At 40.3% G+C, this 19,050-nt stretch overlaps 1 protein-coding gene across 3 annotated transcripts in view; it reads right to left on the reverse strand.

Moving 5' to 3' along the window:
- Positions 1–19,050, reverse strand: part of BTBD7 (BTB domain containing 7) — a 106,978-nt gene that overhangs the window by 10,608 nt on the left and 77,320 nt on the right. For all 3 annotated transcript variants that reach the window (XM_015144405.3, XM_077941651.1, XM_077941652.1), the window contains 6 exons: positions 18,551–18,759; positions 16,067–16,142; positions 10,758–10,918; positions 6,758–6,901; positions 4,570–4,759; positions 1,281–1,459 (listed from right to left, as the gene is read on the reverse strand). In XM_015144405.3, the coding sequence (XP_014999891.3) occupies positions 1,281–1,459; positions 4,570–4,759; positions 6,758–6,901; positions 10,758–10,918; positions 16,067–16,142; positions 18,551–18,759 (959 nt within the window). The remainder of the gene's footprint in view (positions 1–1,280; positions 1,460–4,569; positions 4,760–6,757; positions 6,902–10,757; positions 10,919–16,066; positions 16,143–18,550; positions 18,760–19,050) is intronic.

The following is a 19,050-nucleotide window of genomic DNA, read 5'->3' on the forward strand; positions in this document are numbered from 1 at the left end:
GGAGGATTAGTAAAAGAGGAAGGCCTCTTTGCGGTTGAGATAAGAGGAAGGCATCTGTCTCCTGCTGGTCCCTGGGCAATGGAATGTCTCAGTGTAAAACCCGATTGAATGTTCTATTTACTGAGATAGAAGAAAACCCGCCTTAGGGCTGGAGGTGAGACATGCTGGTGGCAGTACTGCTCGTTAATGCACCAAGATGCTTATGTAAGTGCGCAGCAAAGCACAGCACCCTTTCTTAACCTTATTTATGACGCAGAGACATTTGTTCACATGTTTTCCTGCTGACCCTCTCCTCACTATTACCCTATTGTCCTGCCACATCCCCCTTTCTGAGATGGTAAAGATAATGATCAATAAATACCGTGAGAACTCAGTCTCTCCTCCCACCTGACGAGAGAAACGCCCACAGGTGTGGAGGGGCAGGCCCCTTTCAGTTGGGATTATAGGCGTGAACCACTGCGCCTGACCACATCCTGCCCTTTTAAAGGGTATGGATTAAAGGGGTTTGGAGTTTGTAGCAAGAAAATGAATCACCTGAACAGATGAAATTAAGTTTTATTTAAGGCTCTGATTCAGTGGCTGTGATCAGACTAGTTTACAAATTTTACCTTAACTGTAAAACCAGTGCTATTGCTTTTGTACCTAATAATTACTAGAAATAAGTTTTTTCTTTTTTTCTGGTAAGCACTTATTGTTTGATTCTCATCCTTGGGTTTGAACCCTCATGCAAGAAATTTCTTATAAGATGGAAAAGAGAAATGAAAGTAGGCATGTGGAAGGTAAGTGTGGTAGTAGACCAAACCTCAAACCTAGTGACCAAACAAAGAGAGAGCAGTGAAAGTTCAGAATTTTCTACTTCCATGCCATCTCTGTTTGGGCATGCACACTATGGAATTTTTTAGCAGTCACCACTTGTATGCTTGCTACATACCAGAAATATAGCTGCTGTACAATAGCACTCTGGATCTTCATAACAATTTATGTTACAGGTAAAGAGCTGTTGATGCCCAGGGTGGTTAAGTAACTCATTCCAAGTTAACCAACTAATCAGCAGCAGAGCCGGGATCTAAACCCAGTTCTCATTCTAGGCCTCTGCTCAGTCCACTCCATGATGCTGCCTCTCACTAGGAGGGACTTGCAGGTTATCAAAGACACCAAAGGCAGTGAAAAGGCACATACAAAGAAAATGAAATAAGCCAAGGACTCGTCAGGATGTCTACAATACTGTCTGTCTGGTGATTGAGGCTCCCTATTTTAAACAGTTTAATGTCATTTCCTACCTGCAACAGCTCTGCAGCAGCATCTGCAAGACCAAACTCTCTTAGCACTCGAATCTGAATTTCATAGCTGACGGTGGCGCCTTCCCCACAGTTCAGGGCGTAGGCCCTCTGCACCTGCTCCGTGTGCCGCAGTTCCTGCAGTCGTCTGACCATGTCTTTCATAATGAGGAGACGAGGAACTGGAAGGAGAAAAACAGTGGGCAAGCAAAATTCCTGAGCTACACAAAAGATGATCCCGTGAGCCCAAGGGAAAAAAGCATGTATTTCATACCAGAATCTTATACGTTTTTTAGATAGTATTTTAATTTCCTGGGGACATACTCATTTATATATCTCTAATTAGTTTTCAAGGTTTTAAAATTTCACTATGCTCAAAAGGCTCTTGATCATACTGAACAGCCTGAGTTGTATTATTTTAGTTTACAGTTCAAATACATTTTTACTTGCATGCATTCTCATCTGAATCTCAGGATATTTCAGAAGTCTTTAAATATATTCATTCTATTATTCAAATAATTTTTTGAGTCCTGACTATGCACCAGGGATTGGACTTGGTTATTAGGGTGTACAGAATGAAACACATGATTCCTCTTCTCAAAAGTTTCTGGCTTAGTGATATGAACTAAACCAGAAGTAAACAAATACAATATAAGGTCATAAATGCTCCTGGAGAGAAATATGTAAAGGACACTGAGAGACTGGGAGGAAGGGGCACAGCAGCCAAATTGGGGACAGACAAGAAAGACGTCAAGGTGTACACAGAGCAGATTCTTGAAGAATGAAGGGAAACCAGATGGGCAAAAAAAGCTTTCTGAGCAGAAGGACTGGGTGTGTGTAAAACATGCTGAGACAGCCTGGCAGAAGTGGTTGGCATGGCCAGCAGAACTCAGGGTTCAGAGCTATAAGCAGGAAGAGTGTGAAGAGAGGAGGCAGAAAGATGGCTACTGGCAGATCATGGATAAAGAATTTAAACTGTACCCTGTGCACAACAGGCAGTCACTTTTGCAGGAAGATGACAGGATCAGAGCTGTGAACAAGTGCACTCTGATGTTAATGTAAAATGAGCAGGCATGCTGTGACTGGAAGGCTAAATCAAGCTTGCTGTCTGCCTTTGTAAATAAAGTTTTACTGGAATGTAACTTACCCATTCATTTAGGTACTGTCTATGGCTGTTGTATGGGAGGTGAGTAGACAGAGGCAACAGACTGTATGGCTTACAGAGCCTGAAGTATTTACTATCTGGCCCTTTCTGAAAAAAGTATGCCAGCTGACCAGCCGGCGTAAAAGACAGAATTTTGAGTAAGATGAGAGGTGGGAACACTGGTTAGAAACCTGAACTAGGGGCCGGGCGCGGTGGCTCAAGCCTGTAATCCCAGCACTTTGGGAGGCCGAGACGGGTGGATCACGAGGTCAGGAGATCGAGACCATCCTGGCTAACCCCGTCTCTACTAAAAAATACAAAAAAACTAGCCGGGCGAGGTGGCGGGCGCCTGTAGTCCCAGCTACTCCGGAGGCTGAGGCAGGAGAATGGCGTAAACCTGGGAGGTGGAGCTTGCAGTGAGCTGAGGTCCGGCCACTGCACTCCAGCCCGGGCTACAGAGCGAGACTCCGTCTCAAAAAAAAAAAAAAAAAAAAAGAAACCTGAACTAGGGCTGTAGCTGTAGGGCTGGAGAGGGGATGGAGTCTATGAATATTTATGAGAGAAACTGACTAGAGCAGTGATTGTTATTTTTTTAGGGATAAAAGGAACTAGCATTTACTGAGTGCTTACTTTGTGCCAGGCAAACTCCTGTGCATATTATTCATGGTGCTTCATTAAATCCTCACAATTCTAGAAAGTAGGTATGAGCCCCAATTCATGGATGAGGAAATTAATGTTCAGGAAAGAAAATATTAATACCATGTCCAAAGTCATACAAAGTAACAGAGCCAGTATATGAGCCCTCTAATCCTCTGCAACAAGCTATCTATCCTTTCACGAATGTGGCAGGCAGGGAAGTAAGCACAGCCAGGATGCTACCAGAACAGGGCCATATCTCATTAGCTAAACAATAGAGAGACAAGCCTTATTTTTCTGAGCATATTTACTTGAGAATGTCTAGACTTTTGAGATTAAGTTCTAAGATTAAATTATGCTGATTTTCAACTGCAGTAACTCAAGCCTAAAAAGCCAGGCTAATTAGCAAAGCTTCAAAATCTGCATAAATCAGCTAAAGAAATAGTTCTCTTCATGCTTTTAACTAATGTATATTTCAAGTAAATATGCAGTGGCCAAATGTGATAAGGTAACAACTGAAGAAAGTCATTAGCCCCAGAAAAAAATACATGTATTCAATTAAAAGTTCTGTCACTATGTCTTTTATGCATCTTTAATTACAATAGACAGCTATAAGCAGAAATAAATATTGTGATAGTGTGCTGGTTTTTATTTTGAATCTTGCAATGACAGTTAGCAAGAGTTACAAGTTCCTGACCACCAGATCACTGTTGCTTTTTTTAGACTTCTTTGGTTAAAGTAAACATTTATTGATGCTCAAACGTTTTTGGACTTGACAGTTATACTCTGATTGATGGCCAATTCCCCTAAAGTCATAAGACATAAACCTGTGCTACAGTAAACTTCCCAGAGCAGAGCTTGGGAAATTGGATCTCTAGGAAACCCACAGTGATCACATTTTGGAAGGCCACAGACTCAAAGGTATAATAGGCTAGAAAGGCCACAGACTCAAAGGTATAATAGTGCATTTAACCCTCCCAAAGGGTCTTATAACCTGAGAAATACCCTATAGTGATAAAAAAAAAAAAAAAAAAAACCCACAAACTTAATTCCTCTAAACCAGTGGTTCTCAAAATGGGTGACTTTGTCCCACAAGGCACAACTGGCAATGTCTAGAAACATAAAAATGTTTCCAAAAGGTTTTCGCAGAGGTGTGCATGCATGCACATATGTGCTCCTAGCATTTAGTGAGTACAGGCCAGGGATGCAGCTGACCACCCTACAAAGCACAGGACAGCTCTCCATTAACAGAATAATCCAGCCGCACATGTCAGTAAGACCAAGGCTGAGAAACTCAAGGGTAAACTGACAAACTCTATACACTTAGTAATACAAAACAAAATATAAAGCAAAAGTTTTGGCTTAAAAGTATTTATTCTTTAAGGTGAACAAGGCATAAAGGGTATTGAAATGTGGAGAGAATTAGCATATACAGAGGGGTTCAAACATCAGCAATTTCAAAAAATAATAAGATTATTCATTTAAATATAAACACCCAATATACTGCCTTACCTGGAATTTCGTTGGCTACAACTGAAGGAGGGCTTGACTGGTTGCTGCTGATCTGCTGGTGGCTGATCATGTGACAACACTGAGGCACGGCATTATTGACCATGTAGAGCGTGTCTGGCACATTGGACATCCTAACCATTCGCAAGCGTACAAGATCCGTTTGTTCCACCATCATCTCATCCAGCACTGACTGAAATAATCATTCGGTGTTAACAAAACCAGTCAACCTCCCTCTGTTAAATCACATTTGAAGGAAGGTTATTACTTTCATCAAATAAAAAGGGAATTAATTTATTTCTATTTTATAAATGTTAATATTAGTGGTGAAACAAAGTTCCCCTACATCTTTAACTTTTAACGACTCTTTCAGCAGCATCTTTGAAAAGATATAACCATCTTTTGAAAAGTCTGCTTTTAATTAGAAGTATTTGAAATGTGAAGGAAGGATATAAAATTAATCAGAAATAAATTACACATAATATTATAATAAAGAAAACAATGTATACATGCGCTAAATAACAAAGCCAACAAAGTGCTCGAAATACAAATACTGAAGATTGATAATCAGGGCCAGGCGTGGTGACTCACGCTTGTAATCCCAGCACTTTGGGAGGCTCAGGTGGGTAGATCACTTGAGGTCAGGAGTTCAAGACCAGTCTGGCCAACAAGGTGAAACTCCATCTCCACAAAACATGTAAAAATTAGCCGGATTTGGTGGCGGGTGCCTATCATCCCAGCTACTCAAGAGGCTGAGGCAGGAGAACTGCTTGAACTTGGGAGGAGAAGGATGAAGTAAGCCGAGATCTCACCACTGCACTCCAGCCTGGGTGACAAGAGTGAAACTCCGTCTTTAAAAAAAAAAAAAAAAAAAAAAAGATTGATAATCAATTGAAGAGACCTATAAACAAACCAATTTTTCTTTTTTGAAGAAAAAGAAAAATGTTGCCTGGGCTGGAGTGCAGTGGCGCCATTATGGCTCATTGCAGTCCTGACCTCCTAGGCTCAAGAAACCCTCCCACTTCAAGTCTCTTGCGTAGCTGGGACCCCAACAGCACACCACCACACCTGGCTAATTTTTATTTATTTATTTTTATTTTTTGTAGAGACAGGGTCTCACTAGGTTGCCCAGGCTGGTTTTGAACTCCTGGACTCAAGTGATCTTCCTGCTTCAGCCTCCCAAAGTGCTGAGATTACAGGTGTAAGCCACCATACCTGGTCTAAAAATGAGAAACATTATGAGGCAACTTGATTCTATACTCATTGAGTATACACACTGTTTGGTCTGTTAAATTTATTTCAGAAAGCTTAATAGTGATTTCTTACTTTCAAAGACTATCAGTTCCTCAAAAGGCCACTCAGTTTTGTTTTTTTTTTTGAAGACTGGTTCTTACTCTGTCGCCCAGGTTGGAGTGCAGTGGCCTAATCACAGCTCACTGTGCAGCCTTTGCCTCCCAGGCTCAGGTGATTCTCCGAAATGAGCCTCCTGAGTAGCAGAAATCAGGATGCACACCACCACAACTGGCTAAATTTTTCCTTTTAGTGTTTGGTAGAGATGGGGTTTTACCATGTTGCCCAGGATGGACACCTGAAAGTTCTTATGGCTGAACATCTAATAAAAATTAGATGTTTCATTTTCACATTATCATATTTTCTCAGACAGTTTTTCATGTTACAATATACATAATGCCAACTAGTTACTTAAAAGGCCTGAATTTTTTTCTTACTTTGTGCATTTATTCTAAAACTAAACATAATTCCCAACGGTCAGCTATTACAGAAATATGTTACAAGAGGTCGTGGCATTCCTTTAATTTACAAAGGAAGTCAAAGAGTGGGCAATCTTCTTTCAGAACATTTCCCCCATCCTCAAGATCACAAAATAGTGACAACCATTTTCAGCAAGTGGTAACAATTTGCAAGGCAATTAAGTTAACAATTTGCAAGGCAACAAAAATGAGAAAAATATAAAATGCATTTTAACATAACCTAAGTTTTAAAAACATGCTTAATTAAAATTAAACATTTCAGAAAACTATTATGTTGAGTAGTCAAACTAGAACTTACTTTCATTTTCCCTATTGTTGAAAATATAGGCTATTTCCAAATATTTAAGTAATACTACAATGAATCACTTTGTGCATATGGTTTGTAATAAAGTAGTCTACTATCTTCTAATGGTTTTCATTACCTTTGCTTCTTCCACATAGGGAGAGAAGAGTCGAGGACGAACATAGATGCCAGCATTTTTTTGCCGCAACCAGGCATTTGACTTTCCGCCTTCTGTTGTAGGAAGCATATCTGATGGAGGAGTACTAATCAAGCCTCTTTTCATCTAAAAAGAAAATTTTTTTAGATAGCAATCTGTGTAGTACTACAATACTACAAAGATAAATAAAAATATTTATAACTGTAAATACAAATATGCAACTTTATCATTTAAATAAAAATTTAGAAATGTATATGAAATTTAGAAATACCTCAAATTTTTTTTTTTTTGGAGACGGAGTCTCATTCTGTCGCCCAGGTTGGAGTGCAGTGGCATGATCTCGGCTCACTGCAACCTCCATCTCCCGGATTCAAGTGATTCTCCTGCCTCAGCCTCTCGAATAGCTGGGATTACAGGTGCGCACCACCACGCCTGGCTAATTTTTTGTATTTTTAGTAGAGACGGGGTTTCACCATGTTGGTCAGGCTGGTCTTGAACTCCTGACCTCGTGATCTGCCCGCCTCGGCCTCCCAAAGTGCTGGGATTACAGGCATGAGCCACCGCACCCGGCAAAATACCTCAAATTTTTAATAATATTTAAAAGATTTGCAATAAAAAGATACCATAATTTCCCATTTTACTCTAAATAGAGGAATATTTTTAAAAACAAGAGACACATTAATTAAAATGTAGTAAGTTGGACTAAAGATCAGAACTCTTAATGAAAACCAATTTTTTTTTTCTTTACTCATCTAGGAACAAATTCATTTCCCACCCAACTCCCCAAGACAAAACGAGAACACTGACATGGGCCTACATCTACAGTACAAGGATACAAGAAGGCTAGCACAGCACTTAGCAACACAGGCTCTGGGGAAGGCAGATGTAGTTCAAACTTCAACTCCTGCATTTAATAGCCATGTGACCATGGACATCTCCTTTACCTGGGCTTCACTTTAAGGGGCTCCTGTATGGCCCTGAAGGCGAGGCAGTGCGTAGCTAAGTGAATGAGGTATCCCCGTTGTTTCCTGACTGATGCCAGGAGCATCTGTATCAAGTACCTTCAGTTCCTAAGGTGGTGTGAGGGTTAAATGAAGGCAACGCAGATGAAAGCACTTGGCACAGTGCTTAGCACACACTAAGAGAGCATGAAAGTTAACAGCCATTATTAGCAAACCTGTGTTGGGGACTTATGATGTGTTAGCCACGGAACTAAGAGCAGAGGTATATATTTCGTAACCAAAGTTCTAAAATACTTTTCTAAACTACATACAGGGTTCAATTTGATTTGAGTACCAGGTTTTAAACAAAACCAAAAGTTGTTTCTCCAATATTACTCTCGTTAAATATAATCAACAGCTGCATTAGTTAAAATCACTTTTAACTAGTAAAATACAGCATCATCTAGTATCTAGAAAATAGAGAAAAAAAAAGTCAATACTTTTATTACAACTGTAATGTTGATATATTTCCTTCTAGTCTTTTCTTTTTTCTTTTTATTTTTTTGAGACAGGGTCTCACTCTGATGCCCAGGCTGGAGGGCAGTGGCGAGATCTCAGCTCACTGCAACCTCTGCCTCCTGGGCTCAAGCAATTCTCTCATCTCGGCTTCTCAAGTAGCTGGGACTACAGATGCATGCCACCATGCCTGGCTAATTTTTGTATTTTTCGGTAGAGACAGTGTTTCACCATGTTGGCCAGGCTGGTCTCGAACTCCTGAACTCAAGTGATCTGCCTGTCTTGGCCTCTGAAAGTGCTGGGATTACAGGCACCTGGCAGAGTCTTTACCAAACAAGTTTTACATAGTTGAATTTGAGAATACATAAAAATACATACTTTGCATCATCCTTTTTTTCTCCTCCTTTTGTTTGATAGAGTCTTGCTCTGTCACCCAGGCTGGAGTGCAGTGGCACAATCTTGGCTTGCCTCTGGGTTCAAGCAATTCTTGTGCCTCAGCCTCCTGAGCAGCTGGGATTAACGGAGTGTGCCACCATGCCCGGCTAATTTTTGTATTTTTTAGTACAGACAGGGTTTCACTATGATGGCCAGGTTGGTCTTGAACTCCTGACCTCAGGTGATCCATCCACCTTGGTCTTCCAAAGTGCTGGGATTAAAGGTGTGAGCCATCGCGCCCGGCCACTATACAGTCTTTATAACAACTGTTCAGGGGAGCAAAATATTCTGCTGTGTAGTGGTAGTATAACTACTACCTCAACAGGTGAAAAAATGGTAACTTTTATTTTGCTTTCTCTGGTGTTTGTGTGTAATTAGTGAGACTGAATTTTTTTTTTTTCTAATCAGAATCCACAAATATTTTTTTAAATTTTATTTTAATTTATTTTTACTACTGCTCCTTGTGGAAGCAGGGTTACCCCATAGGCAGTATGCCCAGAGTAGCCCATAAATACTTCTTGAAAACAATACTGTTTTCTTCTAGTTCTTTCATGTTTCAATTTAGTATTTAATTTTTCAATCTAACAAGGATTAATTTTATGTGCCAGTGAAACAACAGTTTAACTTTCAATGAATTTCTTCTTCTGTTAATCAGTTAATCTAGCACCACACTGACTTGTGATAGTTCGTTTATTATTATGTTTTCTGTTTTTTTTTTTTTTTTTTTCCTTTTCTTCCTTGAGTCAGGGTCTCATTCTGTTGGCTGATTATGGCTCATGGCAGCCTTAACCTCCTGGGCTCAAGTGATTCTCCTGCTCAGCCTCCCAAGTAGCTGGGACTACAGGCACACACCACCGCACCTGGCTAATTTCTGTGAAATTTTTTTTGTAGAGATGGGGTCTTGCCATGTTGCCCAGGCTGATGTTGAACTCCTGGGCTCAAGTGATCTGTCCGCCTTGGCCTCCCAGAGTGCTGGGATTAAAAGCAAGTGCTACTCTGCCCATCCAGTTTAATTCTTACATTAACTAAGACTTTTTTCTCGACAATTTTGTCTGCTATGCTAGAATCACAGATAAAATATTAACATTTTAAAATGTTTTACGTTTTAGATGCTATCCCTTCTTATGTCCTTTTAAAAGAAGTTATAAAAATTTCTCATGAGTTGTTTTTCCAGATGACTTTTATAATGTTCCTGTGCAGTTTAAAAAAACCCCGTTATGACGTTTATAAGCACTACATTAAGTCGGTAAGTCAATGTGTTAAGAACTAATATTTATAAAATTTATTTTTCCCATCCACAAATTCGGGCAATTCTATTAATTTTTTTTTTTTTTTGAGATGGAGTCTCGGTCTGTCACCCAGGCTGGAGTGTAGCGGCTCGATCTCGGCTCACTGCAACCTCCACCTCTCGGGTTCAAGAAATTCCCCTGCCTCAGTCTCCCAAGTAGCTGGGATTATAGGCATACACCACCACGCCTGGCTAATTTTTGTATGTTTAGTAGAGATGGGGTTCCACCATGATGGTGAGGCTGATCTCAAACTCCTGACCTCAGGTGATCCACCCGCCTTGGCCTCCCAAAGTGCTGGGATTACAGGAGTGAGCCACTACACCCAGCCAATTCTATTAATTTTTAAAAAATTCACTGTTTAAAAATTATGAAAGTAATAAGATGAGCTGTATTAATTTTCAGGTCCATCCATTCTTTTTCTATTGAGCCAATCCCTCTACTCCACTGCTCTCTGATTCATTGCTGTTCTTGAAGACTCTCCAAAGGTAATTTCTACCTTTTCCTTTCTGAATAAGGGTCTACTTGATCTACACTTAAATGACGGAATTAACTCTACTAGAAATAATGCGCTTGCATGAGTAAGACCTATTTACCCACTTGATTCTCATTCGCCGAACATTTTAACTGTACTATGTGACAGACACAGGGGACACAACATCGCACACAACAGACATCTGTCTGTCCTCACAGAATTACAGCTTCACAATACTGTGTTAGTACTACAAATTATTTACAATGAATAAAAACATACGCCTGGCATTTTTCTTTTCATGAAAGGAATACATGGAGAAAAATACTTACTGCATCACTTAAGACTTCACTGCTTATAGGTAAGATGTGTTCAATTCGCACAAAAGGTAAGAGAGAAGAAAGGATCTCTCTGAGCTCTTCCATGTCCAGGTCCCGTCTTTTTACACCTCTTTTGTTCACACTATGGGCAGTGCCACTCAGTAAGTTTGGCTCTACAAGACAGAAAATGAAAAGTTTCCAACCAAATCCAAATGTTCTGAGACAGGTTTGCTTTGTTCTCTAGCACATACACCAACAGTACCACTCTATAGACTTATGTGCCTCTGCTTTAAAAAGGGTTATAAATCAATTATTTTTCTTTCATAAGATGTTTAACAGGGATGTTCTTGGATAAAGAAAAAGCATGGTATCAACAGTACAATAAAATTATTTTATCACTGCTCTGCAATAAATAAAGGATTCCTTTCTATAGCCTAACTCAAAAGAGAAAAGATGACAATCTACTAAAATCTAATTTTATCAAGGGTTTTTTAAAAAGCTTTCTTACTTTTGTGACCAGTTTTTAGTAGTATAAGGTCACTGAAGGGCACATGCCATTTCCGGTCACTGTAGGTTATCAGCATGCTCACTAGCCTACATATGTGTAACAGTAATTTAACAATGTGTTAATCACCTGGCGTTTGAAGCGGCAAAGCCGAATGTGCTTTATTTAGTTTTAAGATTCTTATGAAAATCTCCCAAATTTCCATAATATGGGAATATTACTGCATAAAAGTAGACCCTTTGATCTTTGACATGTAATATATGTCCACAGTCCAGGGCAGAGAATGATTGCTTCACTGGGCATTAGTGAACGACAATCTGAAATACGTATGCTTATGATATTGAGGTGGGAAGAAAAATTACATAATTTGGAAATCTTTAATCATGTCTTTAGGGGTCTGTAATTTTTTTCTTAAAAAAATTAACACAGAATAAGATAACACAGAATAAGATCTTTATCATTCATAAATATAACTGTTGGATTTTTTTCAAATATTCTACAAGAAAACTGATATCTTCCTTAATTCGTGTGTGTGTGTGTGTGTGTGTGTGTGTGTGTGTGAGAGAGAGAGAGAGAGAGACAGAGAGAGATTGTTTTTGAGAAGCTAAGTTTTGTGGATTCATTCAGAATAAAATTGTTAACTGTGTAGAAAAGAATTGTTTTTTTTTTTTCCCTTGCCTAGCTATGATTTAGTTTCATACTTATTTAAGGCATTTTGCTTTTCAAAATATGGTTTTTTTTCTTAAAGTAGTGACATCCATTTTCATATAAAATCTTACACGAAACCCCCAAATATGTGACAGGTAAGGGCAGAATCTTTCTGTATAAAACTGACTGAAACAAAGCTATGGCCTGGCTCACCTTGCTTCCTTCTCATCCCTAACCCAGTTTGGAAACTACCTTTTATTTATTTTTTTATTATTATTTTTTAAGACGGAGTCTTGCTCTGTTGCCCAGGCTAGAAGGCAGTGGCATGATCTCGGCTCACTGCAACCTCCACCTCCTGGGTTCAAGCGATTCTCCTGCCTCAGCCTCCTGAGTAGCTGGGATTACAGGCGCTCGCCACCACACCCAGCTAATTTTTGTATTTGTAGTAGAGATGGGGTTTCACCACGTTGGCTAGGCTGGTCTGGAACATCTGACCTCATGATCCACCTACCTTGGCCTCCTAAAGTGCTGGGATTACATGCATGAGCCACCATGCCTTGCCTAGAAACTATTTTTCTAAGGAAAATTTTAACCCTTAAGGATGCTTGTTATCTGCCCCAAATAAATGAAATTTCATCACCACCAACTTTACATCAATGAACAAGCTTATGGGCTATAACATTTACACAGAGTTATATACAATCGGTTCTTGTTATCTCGAGTAGTTATAAAGTCAACACAAACAATGAATCAGTGAATACTGAGCTCTTGTTCATAGGGAAAACACAGAGTTAGGTTCCAGTGAGCCTCTGGGCACAACATTTTTGTCAAATGATTAAGGCAGAACCTTGTTTTATGTGTTTCTGTTTAAAGACTATTTAATGTATGTGGCTGATTCATTAACACTAACCTCATGACCAACAGCACTGTAACTCACGCCTGAATGAAGCTCATCTAACCCATGTATTGTCTCTGTAAGGCACACCACAGCCTTCTTGTTCTCAGGAACACTAGACAGCACTTCATACTACACCTGGGGGCCATCTTAAACAGTGAGATCACGAAAACACAAAAATGTAAAACGTGGCACTTGGTAACATCTGAAACAAGAAGGCAGAGTGCCTTTGTCTTGTTAGAACTCAGCTGGGAATGTGCTTGTTGGGAGATCAAGCTTTTTGCTACTTCATGCATGTCCAGGAATGACCATGAAAGTACCACCAGTACTTTATTTTGGGGTTACAAATAAATTTTAGTGACTAGGTAAGTTGACAAATATAAAAGCCACGAATGAGAACTAATTGTATACTGGCATTTAAAATTCTTTCTAAATCAATTGTAATGGTTTTCATATTTAAAAAAATTCATAACTTGCTGGGCATGGTGGATCATCTGAGGTCAGGAGTTTGAGAACAGCCTGGCCAACATGGCGAAACTCTGTCTCTACTAAAAATAACGAAAATTAGCTGTGCGTGGTGGCATGTGCCTATAATCCCAGCTACTCAAGAGGCTGAGGCAGGAGAATAGCTTGAACCTGGGAGGCAGAGGTTGCAGTGAGCCAAGATTGCGCCACCGTACTCCAGCCTGGGAGACAGAGCAAGCCTCCGTCTCCAAAAAAAAAATTCATAACTTTGCTGCTCTCTGAAATACAATTTTAAAAATAAAAATAAAAAAAAAATCAAATCTGAGAATTGCTAAAGGTTTTTGCCAGCCACAGAAAAGAATTGGAGAAATAAAATAGAAGGACTGCTTTTGTTCCCTAGAGCTTGGATAGTAGCATATTAAAGAAACACCATAAAAAGGCTTAAAGGCAGGTTTAGCACAACATTTTTTATATTTAAAAATGTGACAAAACAACTCTATAAATGTACTAAAATCCACTGACTTGAACACTTTAAACCAGTGAACTTTTAAGATATGTAAATTATATCTAAATAAAGCTATCGAAAGGTGACAGAAAAGGGAAATCTGTATTTAATTTTTCTAATTAAAAATTTTAAATTTAGGTTCAGTACATAAAGGAACACAATGATGTTTGAGGGAAGAACAGGTGGGTGGACTAACCCTAGACACAAACAAAAGACTGCTGTAGAATCATAAATTTCCAAAGTTGAAAGCCCAGCCTCCGACATATGATGCTTCCTTCTCTTCTGCAGTGACCCCACTGGGAGGTCATTCAGAAGTATTATTTGTTTCTCTTTTACCTTCCACAACATTTCTCTTTTTTTGAGACAAAATTTTGCTCATTGCTCAGGCTGGAGTGCAATGGCGCAATCTCGGCTCACCATAACCTCCGCCCCACGGGTTCAAGTGATTCTCCTGCCTCAGCTTCCCAGGTAGCAGGGATTATAGGCATGCACCACCACGCCTGGCTAATTTTTTTTACTTTTAGTAGAGACGGGGTTTCTCTATGTCGGTCAGGCTGGTCTCGAACTTCCAACCTCAGGTGATCCACCCGCCTCGGCCTCCCAAAGTGCTGGGATGACAGGCGTGAGCCACTGCGCCTGGCCTACTTTTTTTTTTTTTTTTTTTGAGACGGAGTCTCGCTCTGTCACCCAGGCTGGAGTGCAGTGGCGCGATCTCGGCTCCCTGCAAGCTCCGCCTCGTGGGTTCACGCCATTCTCCTGCCTCAGCCTCCAGAGTAGCCGCGCCCAGCTAAGTTTTTGTATTTTTAGTAGAGACAGGGTTTCACTGTGGTCTCGATCTCCTGACCTCATGATCTGCCTGCCTCGGTCTCCCAAAGTGCTGGGATTACAGGCGTGAGCCACCGCGCCCGGCCTACTTTCTACAACATTTAAAAATAAACAATGAATGCTTTTTCATTTGTACTCCTTTTTTTTTTTTTTGAGTCTCGCTCTGTCACCCATGTGGAGTGCAGTAGTGCAATCTCAGCTCACTGCAACCTCTGCCTCCCAGGTTCAAGTGATTCTCACGCCTCAGTCTTCGAGTAGCTGGGAGTACAGGCATGTGCCACCACTTCCCACTAATTTTTGTATTTTTAGTACAGGTGGGATTCTGCCATGTTGGCCAGGCTAGTCTCAGACTCCTGACCTCAGGTCAGCCTGTACTCGTATTTTTAAATTGAGGTTAAAATTCACATAACACAAAATTTATTTAAAACATTTTAAAGCGTACCATTCAGTGGCTCTTACTATACTCTTATTGTTGTGTAACCATCAACACTAATTCCACATTTTCATCATTATGCTTTTGTAACACTTTAGTCATTATATGAAATTATATTAAATTTTTCATTCTATTTATTTATTTTTTTTTTTTGAGACGGAGTCTCGCTCTGTCGCCCAGGCTGGAGTGCAGTGGCCAGATCTCAGCTCACTGCAAGCTGCGCCTCCCGGGTTCCCGCCATTCTCCTGCCTCAGCCTCCCGAGCAGCTGGGACCACAGGCGCCGCCACCTCGCCCGGCTAATTTTTTTTTGTGTTTTTAGTAGAGACGGGGTTTCGCCGTGTTAGCCAGGATGGTCTCGATCTCCTGACCTTGTGATCCGCCCGTCTCGGCCTCCCAAAGTGCTGGGATTACAGGCTTGAGCCACAAATTTTTCATTCTAATACTTCCATGAATCAGTCAACATGTTTTATTAAGCACCTAAGAACATAATAATAAAAAGTATCCTTTTAAAGCTGCAAAATAAGACTTTCTGATATATTTTATTTATTTATTTATTTATTTATTTATTTAGAGACGGAGTCTTGCTCTGTCGCCCAGGCTGGAGTACAGTGGCCGGATCTCAGCTCACTGCAAGCTCCGCCTCCCGGGTTTACGCCATTCTCCTGCCTCAGCCTCCCAAGTAGCTGGGACTACAGGCGCCCGCCACCATGCCCGGCTAATTTTTTGTATTTTTAGTAGAGACAGGGTTTCACTATGTTAGCCAGGATGGTCTCGTCTCCTGACCTTGTGATCCGCCCGTCTTGGCCTCCCAAAGTGCTGGGATCACAGGCTTGAGCCACCTCGCCCGGCCTGATATATTTATTTTAATAAACTATACCCTGTCCACTAAAGGATTTTGCTGATGGTAAAGACTTCCATTTTCACCAGGCAACAGTGTCAGTTTTCAAGACTGATGTGCGGCATGCATTTCTGTAAGCTGGGAATGTTAAGAACCACCAAAAATTTACACAAGGTAACTAGCGCAAGCTAATTTTCTGAGCTTACCTCTATCTGCTATTCTTTTCATCAACTGATGCTCTCCCCATTTAATCAGATATTTAAGGATATCTTGTTCACTTGCCTGTAATAAAAAATGGTTTATATTTATTTTAGTGAAATTAGATAAGTGGTTAATTTCATTAAGGACTTTTCGTAAGTGGGAAATACAGCACGCAACTTACCATGTTTCACTCTTTCCATTGGCTGAAGTTTTAGTGTTAAATCTGTGGTCCATCGACAGGAAATACACAAGACTGTATTACATATATTTTATCCAGTAACCTCACTCTTGGCTCCAACTAATTTTTAAATTTCATTTCTATCTTCTTTTTCTGTAATCTGCTCCCTTCCTATTTTATTTTTTCATTTTAATTTTTCCTTTTGAGATGGAGTTGCACTCTATTGCCCAGGCTGGAGTGCAACAGTGCCATCATGGGTCTCTGCAGCCTCAGCCTCCTGGGCTCAAGGGATTCTCCCCATCTCAGCCTCCTGAGCAGCTGGGACTACAGGTGTGTGCCACCACACCCAGTTAATTTCTTTTTTTTTTTTTTTTGAGATGGAGTCTCGTGCTGTTGCCCAGGCTGGAGTGCAGTGGCGTGATCTTGGCTCAATGCAAGCACCGCCTCCTGGGTTCACACTATTCTCCTGTCTCAGTCTCCCGGGTACCTGGGACTACAGGCACCTGCCACAATGCCTGGTTTTTGTATTTTTAGTAGAGATGGGGTTTCACCTTGTTAGCCAGGATGCTCTCGATCTCCTGACCTTGTGATCCACCCAACTCAGCCTCCCAAGTGGCTAATTTTTTAAAAATTTTTTGTAGAGACGGGGTCCTACCTGTTGCCGAGGCTGGTCTCACACTCCTGGGCTCGAGCAACTCACTTCCTATTTTAAATTTATTTTATCTTACTATGTGGTTTCTATAAAGCTGCCTTAAATTCTCTTTTGGAAGAAAACACAGATAAGTAAATGAAAGTATAAGTATAGGGTATAGGCAGAGTAACTACTAACTCCTGGAGGGACAGGAAAAACAAGTCAGTCAACTTGTTTTTGCAAAAGAAACTAAAATCTCTACAAGGTATTTTACTGGTTGGTGAAGCACAATCTGTGAAATGGCAATGTATCCCTCATTTCTTTGTATTTTATTTAAAATCTTAGAGCAAATCTAGGCTGCTCTCCATTTTTTTTTTTTTTTTTTTTTTTTTTGTTGAGACAGAGTCTCGCTTTGTCGCCCAGACTGGAGTGCAGTGGCCAGATCTCAGCTCACTGCAAGCTCCGCCTCCCGGGTTCACGCCATTCTCCTGCCTCAGCCTCCCGAGTAGCTGGGACTACAGACGCCCGCCACCTCGCCCGGCTAGGTTTTTGTATTTTTTAGTAGAGATGGGGTTTCACCGTGTTAGCCAGGATGGTCTCGATCTCCTGACCTTGTGATCCGCCCGTCTCGGCCTCCCAAAGTGCTGGGATTACAGGCTTGAGCCACCGCGCCCGGCCCATTTTTTTTTTTTTTAAATACTTTCTAAGAAGGAATGCAAAGCTCCTAAAGCAATAATCTAAGAAAACTAACAACTTCTAACACAAACATAAAGCATCCAGTTTTGATCAGGACAATGAGACGAGGTTAATGAACAAAGATTCTCCATAAATCAAGCCCAAGTATGACATCTGTACTGCAATCAAAGCAACAAAGGAAAAGCACAGATGCTGAGTGTATTATTTAACTCTCCACTGCATTTCTGACTAAAACGGTAGCATTTTATCATTTTTCTAGTACAAATACAAAGAAATAGGAAGTGGCTCAATGGGTTTATGTCTTTAATAGCATTAAAACAGTTGTAGTTTTTAGCATAAAATTCATACAGCCAATGGAAAAAAATTAAGCTTGAATATACTTTGCCTGCAAGTATTTTCTGTAATATATAAAATCTATTATTAATTTAAATTTCCAAATTAAATTGACATTTAAGTCAAGAACACAAGAATCTGCTAAAAACTACTTCTGCTTAAAAACAAGTAGTTGAAAACATTACCATGCTTTGGAAGAATACATGCGCTGAGTTTTGATAACCATCAGAGCAGATCAGAAAGTGAATACTATTTTTACTTTGTGCTGCTGAAGCTACTGTCTACAGTCTAAGTATGGGATGCTCCACCAAAAGTAAGAAACCACCATACACAAGCTACATTAATAGAAGTCAAGAAAATCACTGTTGGGATGTGCTTCTGACCTTGCCTACTGCCCCAATCTCTCTTTGGTGCATCTGGCTGGGACCTGGGCTTGTTCAGTGTTGAGTCATGGCAGCAGGGTAATGAAGAGCTAGTGAGACAGAAGGCTTTTGTTGTACAACTGTGAAGGGGGCAGTTCCTGTGTGGTTTGATCACAGCCTGTTTCTCTTCCCCTGCCCTACCCTACATGGAAGAGTAATAGAGCATAGATGGATTTTTTTTGGTGCACATATGAATGACAATGGGTTTGAGAGGTGTTTAAATGATTACCTGTAGGTAGTCAGACTGGATAGCAGTAAGCAGATGGTCTTTGCTGAGTTCATAAAAAACATCCGAAGTCATGACCTGGGAAAATTCCTCACAGAGGAAATGTAAAGCTTGTCGGTGCACCCATTTAGAGCCATATGGATGAGAACTCCACTTGAGGATGGCAATTAAGGTATCTAATGAGATGCTCTCAGCAATGATATCCTCACAGCCTAAAAGAGAAGGCAAATACTTCTTGAGATTAATCATAAATATTACTTATTGAACATTAGTGTGCTAGGCACTATATTTAAAAGTCACAACAGCAAAAAAGAACTCAAGGAGATAAATAAAATCTCATGAAAATCACCAAAACTTGGTGGGATGGGTTAACAATAGACTATGGCATCTATAGAAAATCTGCTGCCTTACAGAGATGGATCTAGAGAAAAAGGCAGAGAATCGTCCCAAGTTCAAGATAATAAACATCTATGTGCAAATCCAACAATGTGAGTAAGACAGTA

Source organism: Macaca mulatta, chromosome 7 (genome assembly GCF_049350105.2).
Source record: "Macaca mulatta isolate MMU2019108-1 chromosome 7, T2T-MMU8v2.0, whole genome shotgun sequence".
Classification (NCBI taxonomy): Eukaryota; Metazoa; Chordata; class Mammalia; order Primates; family Cercopithecidae; genus Macaca; species Macaca mulatta.